We start from the raw sequence: 11,468 nt of genomic DNA, 5'->3' as shown, positions 1-11,468 counted from the left end.
TTTCAGCATATTGCTCGGAATACACTGCAAATGGGAATGTATGGTATAGGCTAACTCACGAATATATAGCGTGGTCTGTCGCAGGCTTATTGTTATTTTGTATTATTTGATTAATTAGGATAATTCAATGAAGCCACTTTTAAGGGAAAACAAACTTTATCAATCTTGGTATTTCGGGCATCGGCTATCGATAATGCTCACTTTTAAGTTAATTGATCACAGTCCAATTACGTATCTTCATATTCGGAGCTACATGGACGCTACTATACAATATTAGAGGGTGAATACGTCCAGCACTCTGAGAGTCAGAGATTCATCCAAAATTATACATTATGTAAAATTATATAATAATTATTTTTATTTTACATGGTTCATTTTATTATAATCAAGAGGTAGTGTGTAGTCCATAAATAAACCACTCACATTTAGTTCTATTAATCGTTACTCGGAGAATACTCAGAGATGCATAGATGTAATTTACGCACCACATATTTCTATCTTCTATTTTTATTCGTCATCTATTGTTATGATGAAGTTTTGACGAGTTGGGTGCGTTTTGTCATTAATTTCGTTAGTTTCCTTTCTTATTTCTTTCATTTAGATTAGTTGTGTTTTTCTTATTTTTTTACGACACTACATTTTACCAATGTTTATTTTCGAAGTTTAATATTAGTGTTCCAAAATGGGTACAAGTACAACGGGAAGCGAGTTACACTCTGATAAACTCGCAAAATTACAAGCTCGAAAGAAGGAATTGGAGACCCTGTTAGCTGCGAAAAACGAAGATTTATACAAGTTATGCGTTCAGGAAGTCAACCTCACAGGGGTCATGCCTCCTGAGGCGCCCGTAGAGACCTCACCGTCTCCTGTCGAGGTCCGCAGGGAGGGCACAGAGGGGCGCAGAACCCGCCCGGTTCAGAGACAGTCTGCGGAGAAGGGCAAAGAAGCTCCTTCCACTTCAAGAAAACAGATCTGTCACCGACTCTCTACTCCATCGATATCGGGACTTTCAATCAAGAGTAACCCTGTGAGACGCGCGGATCATGCGTCCGCCAGTTGTTCAACTCTCTCTCACGATGTCAGGGACACCTTCTCTCTGCATAGCTCCCAGACCTACCCCACCCTTCAGTTGGGGCATGAGAGAGAGCCCGCACCTGTGCCTGTACAAGGCGGTTACTCTCGCCATCATACCCTCACTACTGAACGAGTAAACAAACTTCATTACTTGGGCAATCAGCCGGATACACAGAGCTTCTCCCGGGAGACTCACTTTAGCTCTAGTCACCCGGACATCACAACCCATTACAGCCATACTCTTCTGACTACCCAACCTCAAAGTGCAGGAAACAATGTACCTTTGCTGTACCAGTACGCTTCACAGCTAAAGGCGCGGAGCCCACACCTCAGCTCTGTACAGCAACGCCCCCGGCGCACCACATTGCAGCGCACGCAGACTTATCACCTAACAGCGCACAGCGACCACCCGCCTCCTCATCCGCCACACTTGCCTCCCCCACTATCCCCAATGTCTCCTCTAGCCCCCCTATCTCCGCTCTCAACAATGTCTATGAACACGGGCTCTAATCCCTCAATATACTCCTCTCAGTCAGCTGAAGCTCAAGACCGAGAAAAGATCAAAGAAAAAGAGTGGTACGAGTCGTCCCTCGACTCTCCGACTAGTTCATCAGGAATGAATCTATCGAAAGAGTCTATTCATTACCATTCTCCCAAGAAGGTGGTGCAGAGGTCTCCGAGTGTGGCCCAGCCACCTCTGCCATCCCCTCCTCCTGCCCCACAGAGCCCCCAACTGCCTCCCCCACCCCCCATTGTCCCCCTGGAGTCCCCCAAGAACTGTACGGTTGTGGAATCAGGAAAGTGGTTCCCTTACAGAGAAGTATCCAAGCCTTTTGAGATGTCGGATTTCTATAAGTACTCCACTAAGTATCGCCAGAGCACTAACACTACGCAGAGGAGTGGGACGAGCCCCTCTCACTACCCACCGCCCCAGGAAGAAGTCCGGACCTATAGCTCCCCCGAGCAATGGCATCAAGCACATCCCTTGTAAGAAATCAAAACATTTACCATGCCTGAACAAAATCCCACCTTACATAAATAAAATTAACTAATATTTTGATGTACTATGTTATTTGCCGAATGTACAAATATAATATAGCCATATAGTTTACTTGCCATAAGCCAACAATTTTCTTACCAAGAAATAAACAAAAAAGCTACTATTTTGTTTAACGCTTAACATTTTTTCCTAGCAAGCAAGCTTTGGTTTTTGTTTGAACAGAATTGAATCTGAGATACTGAAAATTGCCTTTTATTAGACTTTTCTTATAACCAGTTAACATTAATTGTAAGCAATATTTTTTAAACATAAAACATAGAATTAATTACTGGCTACGTCACACCAGGTCAAAGCTATTTGTTCTATTTGCACAAATTAATAAAAAAAATGATTTTTTTCATGTAAGAATCTAAACATTTTATCTTGAAAAGTGTGCCAACAATATTTTTTAAACTGCCCACTATTTGTTTTCTTTTAGCTTATAATATTATTAATTTACAGATTTCTTACAAATTATTGTATGTAGCAATATTGAATTTATTATTAAGTACAAAACACAATATATTACAGAGTTGATGATTGATTATGTATATTTATGAGAATCAATAAAAAATAGCATTATAATGTACTGACAACAATTATTGTATGGGCTACCCAGAAACACAGTTTATGTGGAAAAAATGTTTATCCATTCGAGCGATGGCCTATTTACAACAAAAAAATTACTTGAGCGATGGAGGTTTCCGGGCTTTCGATTTTGCATTCGCCCAAGCTCATTCAAAAAAATCGTTCCTCCAAATATTAATATGGAAACGTAAAATGCGTACTTTGGTTTAAAGCCAATGAATCCACCCATGTTTCATCGTTTATCGCTCATTTGTAGGTTTTATAATTTATTTATTTTTAAATCGATCTATCTTAATTTAGGCATCCATGGCTTGATGCCTAGAGCGATAAAACCTAAATATGGGTAGCCATTATTCGACTGGTTAGAGACGTGAGATTATTTTTTTAAATGTTTGTTTATGAACCAACTTATAGCAATAATATTACAAAAGTTCATTTGATATAGTGATTCTATATCAAAGTTAAGATAATTAACAATTTTTTAAGCTCTTTGCCACGCTTAACTGAAAAAATATCAATTTATTGATAAATAAAATTATTTATAGTTTTGCCTGGTGAAAATTGCGCAAGCCAGTGTTATACATATATATATATTTTAATATTTCTAGAGAAATATTTTATTTTGTCTAGCACAACGTGATGATATTTACATATTTAACAATATTATTTTTCAAAATATAAGTTTTTGAAAATCAGTTTATTGTACCTGTAACGGACAATTGAAACAATGTTAGCAATTCAATATAAAAAAATTATGGATGTTGCCAATTCACTGCAGGTCTTAAAGTCGCTTCTAAAGCTCGATGGTTTAGAGCGGTGGCCAGATTAAATGTTATATTCTTTTTATAACATTGTTTAAATTTTTTTTCCTTTTTTTTATTTTCGCTTTTCTTTGGTTAGAGATTTAATATTATTGTTTCATTGAAGATTATTACAAAAAGTGATCTCAATAAATCATGCCCTAGAAAAGATATATGTAAAAAATTTAACAATAGCACTTGGTTTTAGCTTAATTACTACAAGAAACAACTATTTATGCCGGGGGAGATGGTAAAAAGTTTGAAGGTTAGGAAGTATGCATAAATTATTAAAATAACCGAAATGTACAACCTAAAAACCTATTTTGTGCATGTTTACATCTCCCTCACTTAAATAGTTGTTTCCATTGGTAATTAAGTTGAAATCAGGAGTTATTTAAAAACAATGTGTGATGCGGAATTTTGCAACTTTACCAAGATATTAATTACAGAAAAATGTGACTGCAGTCTTATAATTTATAAAGTTATGAAACCCGATACTTGTTTGCATCTCATGTTTCTTAAAAATTAAATATAATATCTATTACAATAACAGAATTCATTACATTGCCCTAGAAAATTGACAATATTAGTTCATATAATTTTATTGTATGGAACTGCTTAATCTTTATGAGATGTGAAATATAAAAATAATTTCGTCATTAGATACATTGACGAGAATGTGATAAAAGTTCTCTCTTAAAATAAAACATATATTATAGATTTCAAAGAGGCTATTTGATGTGTATGACCTTAACAATAAAATGTAGATTTATTTTGGAAGTGCATTTAGTATTAAGAAAATTATATACATGATTTATACACACTGTATAAAATTTAAAAAAAATTACTTTTGATTGGCAACTCGATTTTGCTTATATTTTCACCCTTGTTGCCTTTGGATAATTTGATGTAACTCAAAATAACATTTAATTATTGAAGACAATATTAGCGATGCCTAAACGAAAATCTGAAACGGAAAAATCAGAAGAAGATATGGTCACATCTAGGACTCGAACCCAGGACCCTTGCTTTGCCGGGGCACCGTTCTGCCAACTGAGTTAATGGGACCCTATCTCCTTCGGTCATATTTAACTGTATCAAACGTCGAATAAGAACTACCAACATTGTCTTCATTTTTCTCACGGCACATTTTTATTGGCAACTATCTTTAAGTATGATCGCAAGATTCAACCCGAACTAGTAGTTAACGTAGTTCGGGTTCAAAATAACATGTTCAGTAAAACCACAGAACAATAAAAGATAGACCTGCCCATAAGGGTGAGGGGAACAAACCAGCTTGCAGGGGAAGTATGGTGGTCGAGTCCCTTTCAGTGATTTGTCAATAGATGAATCTGACAGTCTACAGGCAACTCGCATAGCTATGAAGTCTTCAAAAATAAAATCTGCTTATGAATAACCAGTCCTTTTTACAATTGCGTGCAAATTGCTCGCTGCATAATCACAGAATCCCAAATCGGGCAAACAAAGGTTCGGCTTGCTGAATATTTTGTTACAATTACGACCGCAGTAAAAACAAACGTGAAATATGAGAGAACGCCGCGCAGAAAAGATCAATAATGGACTGCACTGCAAACCATTGCCTTACTTTAGCGAACTGCGCATGACCTGCTTTTTTCAATGTGCATTCGTTGGAGGTCAAAGTGCAAACTAATGATGTCACAATTTATGTAAGACATGTTTGAACCTTCCTGGTGCCGAAAAGATTGTCACATGATTTGCCTCCAGCTTGTCAAAATGAAATCCAGATTTTGCGTTAGGGCATGTCTATCTTCTTTGATCTGTGAATAAAACTCTCTTTTCGAAGGGACCGGAACAAACCTTGTACGTGGGATAAATTGGGCCATTTTATATTTTCGGTCTTCAAGGGACAAAAAACTAAACTTTATAAGCATGAAATCTTAAGTGGGAACCTTAGAGGGTTTCACTGTATTTCCGAGAAGTAAATGTCAATACGGCATAATATAGTGAAATGTTGACATACAATATAAGAACAACTATCTTCTGCCTTTATATTTACCTGTTAAAAATAAATGTGTATAGAAATTATAACAACTTTATGAAATATTTTTGGAATCTTGTGAGGTCCATTTAAAAAGTACTGAACACAAATAAATAAATTAAAACTGAGCTTTATGAAAATATAGGGTAATGTACTATGTTAAAAAATGTAGGTATGTTTTTTGAGAATATCTGTCACTCAGTGTTGTAAGACCAGTGATAGTTAATAATTTTAATTATGTTTTTTGATTGGTAACCAATTTTGCTTGGCAATTTATTGGACTTAGGCAGGGAATACCCAGGCTGCTCCAAGCAGTCGATATTCGAAATACTCCGACAGCCGTGTTGGTTTGTTTCTATGAGAACCATGCAGACGGCAGTACGTCTTCTAAATTTGTGGGTGTATTAACTGTTTGAGACCAAAAAAAAGACGTCGCTATTTACTGCTTGTAGCAGTCGTTGTATTCTCTGCCTTATGAATGTGTAATATTATTAAAATGTGTTCTATAGTTGTTTGTACATTTATTGGAATATTAATGTTTATTAACCCATTGAGTCTTACGGACATTAGCGACCTCTAACGGAATCATGCTTCAATAGCTCTATGATAATCTTATCCTTCATGCTCAATGGGTTAAGCTGAATTGCATTCAGTATTAAAAAGAGTTTTAAAAAAATATACATCACAATAAAGCGTTATTGAAATTAAACTATTTTGTATTATGTTTAATTAAATATTATATATTTGTTATTTAATAATTCTTACAATAAATATTTGGGATTCTGGAGAAGGGCATATTTTATTTTGGCGTAAATATTCTCATCGTAGGTCGTCAATAAATCAAGGAGATGCGGTCTGGAATGTTCTACACGCTGTATTTCCTGTGGAGATTCTGATGGGGGAACATCTTATTGTAGATGTGTTGCCGAGCCTTCAGGTTTTGCAAGGATCGCTTGCCAGGGTTAAAGCCTCCATTCAGATAGTCATTGTCCTCTCCTGGAAGCAGAATTATTTGAAAATTACAACTTTTTACAGACACAATAGATATAGTGTTCATTTCGACCGGTCAGTGGCTGAGTTGGCATCGCTTTTGGGTCCCACCCAGGCGTACTGTGTTCAATTCCTCGGCTGGCTAAGTCCTTCACCACAACACAAGCAACATTTTCAGCTTACTGTGGTGGTAGTAGAATTTTCAAATATTGTCAAGTTATTCGTAACTCAGGAAAGTTTGTCTTTCTTTTAAAAATTACAAAGGAGGTAAGTATGCCATGAACATAGCATGAAATTACAAAGAAGGTAAATGTGCCATGAACATAGCATAAAATTACAAAGGAGGTAAATTTGATATAAACATAGCATGAAATCGCACCCAAAAGTATCTCGTTCACCTAATCATAATATCCATATCTCCCTTTGTTTTTGTTATCTCTACTCCTTCAATAAATATATCGCACATGACTTACGGGAAAACCACAGTGCTTTCCCAATAAATTTGTTAGTTCCTACCTACCTACTTTTATAATAATTTACAAATTCATTGTAGACAGTCATACATGATATCATGAATTATTACCTAATTTATATAAATATCCTCCTTGATTATAAATATATTTACTAAGTGAATGAATTCATTATACAATTTCCAAGGCTGACTACAGGCCTTGTCTTGTGATTAAGTCAGTGCCACCGAGCAACGATAGTTTGCAAATGGCGGCGATTGTTGTTGATACTTACTGTTACTGCTGATGTATGTGTTGTTTTACCGCAAGCATATTAAATAAATAAAAGGGAAAAGACTATTTTAAACAGTGAAGTGTATTTGGCGACAGCACTGACTTTGTAATTCTAGTCAGCCTTGAGAATATTACACTTCATTGAGTTAATAATAATTACCTAAGTACAACCAAGGAAGCATGGATAAAAAAAAATGGTTGAATTTTCTAAGTTTGTAAAATTAGGCGCTGAAATCTTTTTATTCTGACCAAATAGCAAACAATTAATTATTGTGCCAACTGAAGCAACCTTTTAACTTTATCCACGCGCTTGTTACATATATGATTAATGAAGTTTCGCTAAAACCCAAAATGTGATGAAATAGATTACATTGAAAATGTCAGTTTTAGCAGCTGTAATTGGTTAAGAAAACCTGTTCTCACTGATCTGTTTCATAGATTATGTGAAATAGATCAGGTGGGATCGCACCTTTAAACTGGGATCTATGAAATAGATCAGTGAGAACAAGTTTAAAATAGATCAGATGAGAATGTGCCATTTCAGAAAAGACTCAGGTTTTCTTTTATACCCAGAGGTCAGTGCGGCTTATCAATTTTTTTAAACTAAAAATACCTACATTCAAGCGATGAAAAACAAATTATTCATACCTGCTCCGGGTAGCTGACCATTGGCACATCCCTCATCCCAGACATTGGCACAACGCTTGCCCGGGTTGAAACCACCATTTAGGTAATCGTTATCTGAACCTGAATAAATAAAATTACACAGAATTAAATACTTGGCGAATGATTTGATACCTAACCTTTAAATTTGTTTTTGGATGATTCTGTTGCATCTAAATCAGGGATAGGGAAACTTTTTTGGATCCTCTACAAAAATAAATGTTTGTATAACCCTCACCTATTGAACTATCAAAATAAGTTCATAATTCAGGGTTAACAATGAGTGAAAATATAATGTAAAGTAATACCTGCTCCCGGCAGCTGACCATTGGCACATCCCTCATCCCAGACATTGGCACAACGCTTGCCCGGGTTGAAACCACCATTTAGGTAATCATTATCTGAACCTGAATAAATTGAATTACACAGAATTAATACTTTTGGCGAATGTTTCGATACCTAACCTTTAAGATTGTTTTTGAATATTTTTGTTGCTGAATCTAAATCATGGATTGGGAAACTTTTTTGGGTACTCTGCAAAAAATATTTTGTATAACTCTCACCTATCAAACTGAGCTAAAATAACAATTGAGTGAACAACATTGAGTGAAATATATAATCTGAAATAATACCTGCTCCAGGCAGTTGGCCATTGGCACATCCCTCATCCCAGACATTAGCACAACGCTTGCCCGGGTTAAAACCGCCATTTAGATAATCGTCATCTGTACCTGAATAAATAAAATTACATAGAATTAAAAAAACTACAAAACACTTTTAGCGAATGACTCAGAACCTAAACTATTAATCTTTGTTATTTTTTTTGCATCTGAATCTAGGATCGGGAAACTTATTTGGATACTCCATGTAAACATATTTAAATGGAGTGTTTATATGATATATTAACTCTTTGCACGCGGCCGTATCAACTGTTGTTACGGCAAAAAGTCTATACTCACACGCGGCTGTATCAACAGTTGATACGGAAACTTTGACGGCCGATATTCCAGTGCTCTTTCGTTATAAATGTATTTCTTACTCACTTAGACATTCGTAGAACTATCACGATGCTGACATCTACAAGAATTTCTCAAAAATAAAATTGAATTTCATAAAAAAAGATCGATAATCAAGTGCGCCTCTTGGCGCCTTTTAGTCCTTTAGTTTACATTTTTGTCAACGGATGGCGTTATTACTAGTATGTCATTCACAACTTTTCATAACTAAAACTGATAAGTGATCATGGTGTCCCACTTGTGTCTATCAACGCAGTGGCCTAAGTACAGACACGCCGAGTGAATGGCGGGACCACATTAAAAAAATACGGTACGTCTTTGTATGGAATTTTATGTTTTTGTTTTTATAAACATCTAAGAGTGTTGACACACGAGGATTTGTTTTCATATTGTGGGGAATAATCTGTTCTGTCTATATAGTCCAATAAATCATGCCAGAATGCTATAATTTGACATTTAATTGCGTGCATAGGTATTTGAAAATATGTACCGCGTACGGGTATCGATAAAACGGAGCAAATTAACGCGTTCAAAAGGTTAAATATTCATCCTAGACTGGTGAGAAAGTCAATAGATGTCACTTATTACACTAATGTAATTTAAATAAAAATGGATGTATTTATCCAACACACTATCTAGATTGCAGTTAAATTCAGGTAGAATCTTGCAATCACGCATAAAGATAGTAGCAAAAAAATATGCATTAAGAAAATGAAGATAATGTTGGTAGTTATTAGTCGAAGTATGGTACAGTTAAAAACGACCAAATTGGATAGGATCGGTTTAGATCCAGTGGTAGAGGAAAGCCCCGGCAAGGCTGAGGTCCTGGGTTCAATTTCTAGATGCAACCGAATCGTTTTCTGATTGTTTTATTTCACATCTTTAATTTGAGAGTTGATAAAATGTTATATACAGTGAAACTCTCTTAAGAAGTTTTCCAAGGGACCGGGGAAAAAAAACTTCTTAAGTGGGATTCAATTTTAGCCATTTAATAACTCTAGTCCGGGGCATACGTCATTCCTATGTCTACCTACGTTAAATTGTCGTGAAAACAAGCTCATATGATCCAAGCGGTCAAAAAAAAAAAAATATATATATACATCTTCTAGTTATCATGGTAATTAGTATTACATATGTACATATAAAAAGATAATGATCTTCAATGATTAAATATTACAATTTGAGGTTTTACTCAACAAGTTATTCCACCATAAAAATATTGAATTAGTATATTTTTGTGTAACCCTCACCTATCGAACTAAGCTCATAATTCACAGTTAACAACGAGTGAAATATATCATTTTAAATAATACCTGCTCCTGGCAGTTGGCCATTGGCACATCCCTCATCCCATACATTGGCACAACGCTTGCCCGGGTTGAAACCACCATTTAGGTAATCGTTATCTGAACCTGAATGAATAAAATGACACAGAATTAAACACTTTTGGGGAATCTATGACGGAAATTTTGGGGAATCTATGACCTTTAACTTTGCTATTGGAGATTTCTGTTGCGTCTACATGGGGATCAGGAATTTATTTTGGATTGTCAATCAAAGTATGTTTATGTTTAGCCCTCACCCGTTATATTGCCCACTGGAATTTAAAATGAGGAAAAACATATTATTATTACTGATCGATATAATAATATGTATTCAGATGTTATTTGACCATGAGTTTTTTTTTTTAAATAGTGAAAATTGAGTGAAAACTGTAACCGCAAGTCAGCAATTCATCTTTAAACTATAAATATAAACTATGGAGAATCACATTATTTTATTACTACTGTCACGGTATTCTATAAATTAAATAAATTATTGGCGCATGGAATAATTTTTTATTATTAACGCAGCTGTGTCGAACGGTAATAATAAGAATATCATCATACCTAAGGGATACTAAGTGATGCCGTAGTATAGCCATTATATACTTTACTCCCAGTTTGAGAAAATCTTTTGGACAGAGAAATATTAAATTCCATGCTACGAAACTATACAATGGTCCACCAAATCAAAAAAATGGAAATGAATAAAAATCAAATTCTTCACTTTTGCATCATTATATAATATAAACAAAAATTAGGGAGTTATCCTTTTGTTCCGATAAAAAAACTGAATCTTACCTGCACCCGGCAGTTGTCCATTAGCGCAGCCTTCGTCCCAGACATTGGCACATCTAGCGACAGATACAAAGTGGCGTGCCAGTGCACACTCCCACAAACCGACAGTCAACAGGAATACGACAATACCCTTCATGGCTAGTCTATTATAATACTACTTGCTTCTTCTCTTAATAAGGCACAGGAGTGAATGGCAGTTCATTGAAAACCCCGGGGTTTATATAATTGGATTCAAGTGGGTTATCTTCTTAATTAATATTTTATTTGATTGGAAGTCTGTATCAATGTAAATAATTGATATAAGGTTTTTAATATGATTATTAATTAGTTACCTACCCGGAATAATAACAGGATATTAAAATATTGGAAGGAGGTGATATAGCTGAAATATTGTATGGTTTCAAGGAGTAAATTA

At 35.3% G+C, this 11,468-nt stretch overlaps 2 protein-coding genes across 3 annotated transcripts; one reads left to right on the top strand and one right to left on the bottom strand.

Moving 5' to 3' along the window:
* The first annotated feature begins 536 nt into the window (after positions 1-536).
* LOC149417551 (uncharacterized) lies at positions 537-2,527 on the top strand. The gene has a single exon (XM_089640392.1). It carries the CDS (start codon positions 683-685, stop codon positions 2,063-2,065), a length of 1,383 nt encoding a protein of 460 aa, XP_089496518.1. The 5' UTR covers positions 537-682; the 3' UTR covers positions 2,066-2,527.
* On the bottom strand, positions 2,524-11,319 carry LOC149417550 (uncharacterized). 2 transcript variants are annotated; one of them, XM_089640393.1, is made up of 6 exons: positions 11,057-11,289; positions 10,247-10,345; positions 8,550-8,648; positions 8,226-8,324; positions 7,903-8,001; positions 2,524-6,517 (listed from the first exon to the last, which is right to left on the bottom strand). In XM_089640393.1, the coding sequence occupies exons 1-6, from the start codon at positions 11,187-11,189 to the stop codon at positions 6,387-6,389; spliced, it is 660 nt and encodes a 219-aa protein (XP_089496519.1). In that variant the 5' UTR covers positions 11,190-11,289; the 3' UTR covers positions 2,524-6,386. The 2 variants fall into 2 exon arrangements, with proteins under 2 accessions (XP_089496519.1, XP_089496520.1); XM_089640394.1 differs by lacking the exon at positions 10,247-10,345 and having other exon boundaries at positions 11,057-11,319.
* Positions 11,320-11,468: the final 149 nt, after the last annotated feature.

Source organism: Hesperophylax consimilis, chromosome 15 (assembly GCF_061612785.1).
Source record: "Hesperophylax consimilis isolate HC1 chromosome 15, BYU_Hcon_1.0, whole genome shotgun sequence".
Taxonomy (NCBI): Eukaryota; Metazoa; Arthropoda; class Insecta; order Trichoptera; family Limnephilidae; genus Hesperophylax; species Hesperophylax consimilis.
The sequence above is the reverse complement of the archived record's forward strand: the minus strand, read 5'-3'. Positions and strand labels throughout refer to the sequence as shown.

Excerpts from the sequence above, each read along its gene's own strand:
- LOC149417550 (XM_089640393.1), bottom strand. The coding sequence starts at position 11,189 with ATGAAGGGTATTGTCGTATTCCTGTTGACTGTCGGTTTGTGGGAGTGT. Across the intron at positions 8,649-10,246 it reads TGGCCAACTGCCAGGAGCAG|GTACAGATGACGATTATCTA; the intron begins GTATTATTTAAA and ends TTATTTATTCAG. Across the intron at positions 6,518-7,902 it reads TGGTCAGCTACCCGGAGCAG|GAGAGGACAATGACTATCTG; the intron begins GTATGAATAATT and ends TTCTGCTTCCAG.
- LOC149417551 (XM_089640392.1), top strand. The coding sequence starts at position 683 with ATGGGTACAAGTACAACGGGAAGCGAGTTACACTCTGATAAACTCGCA.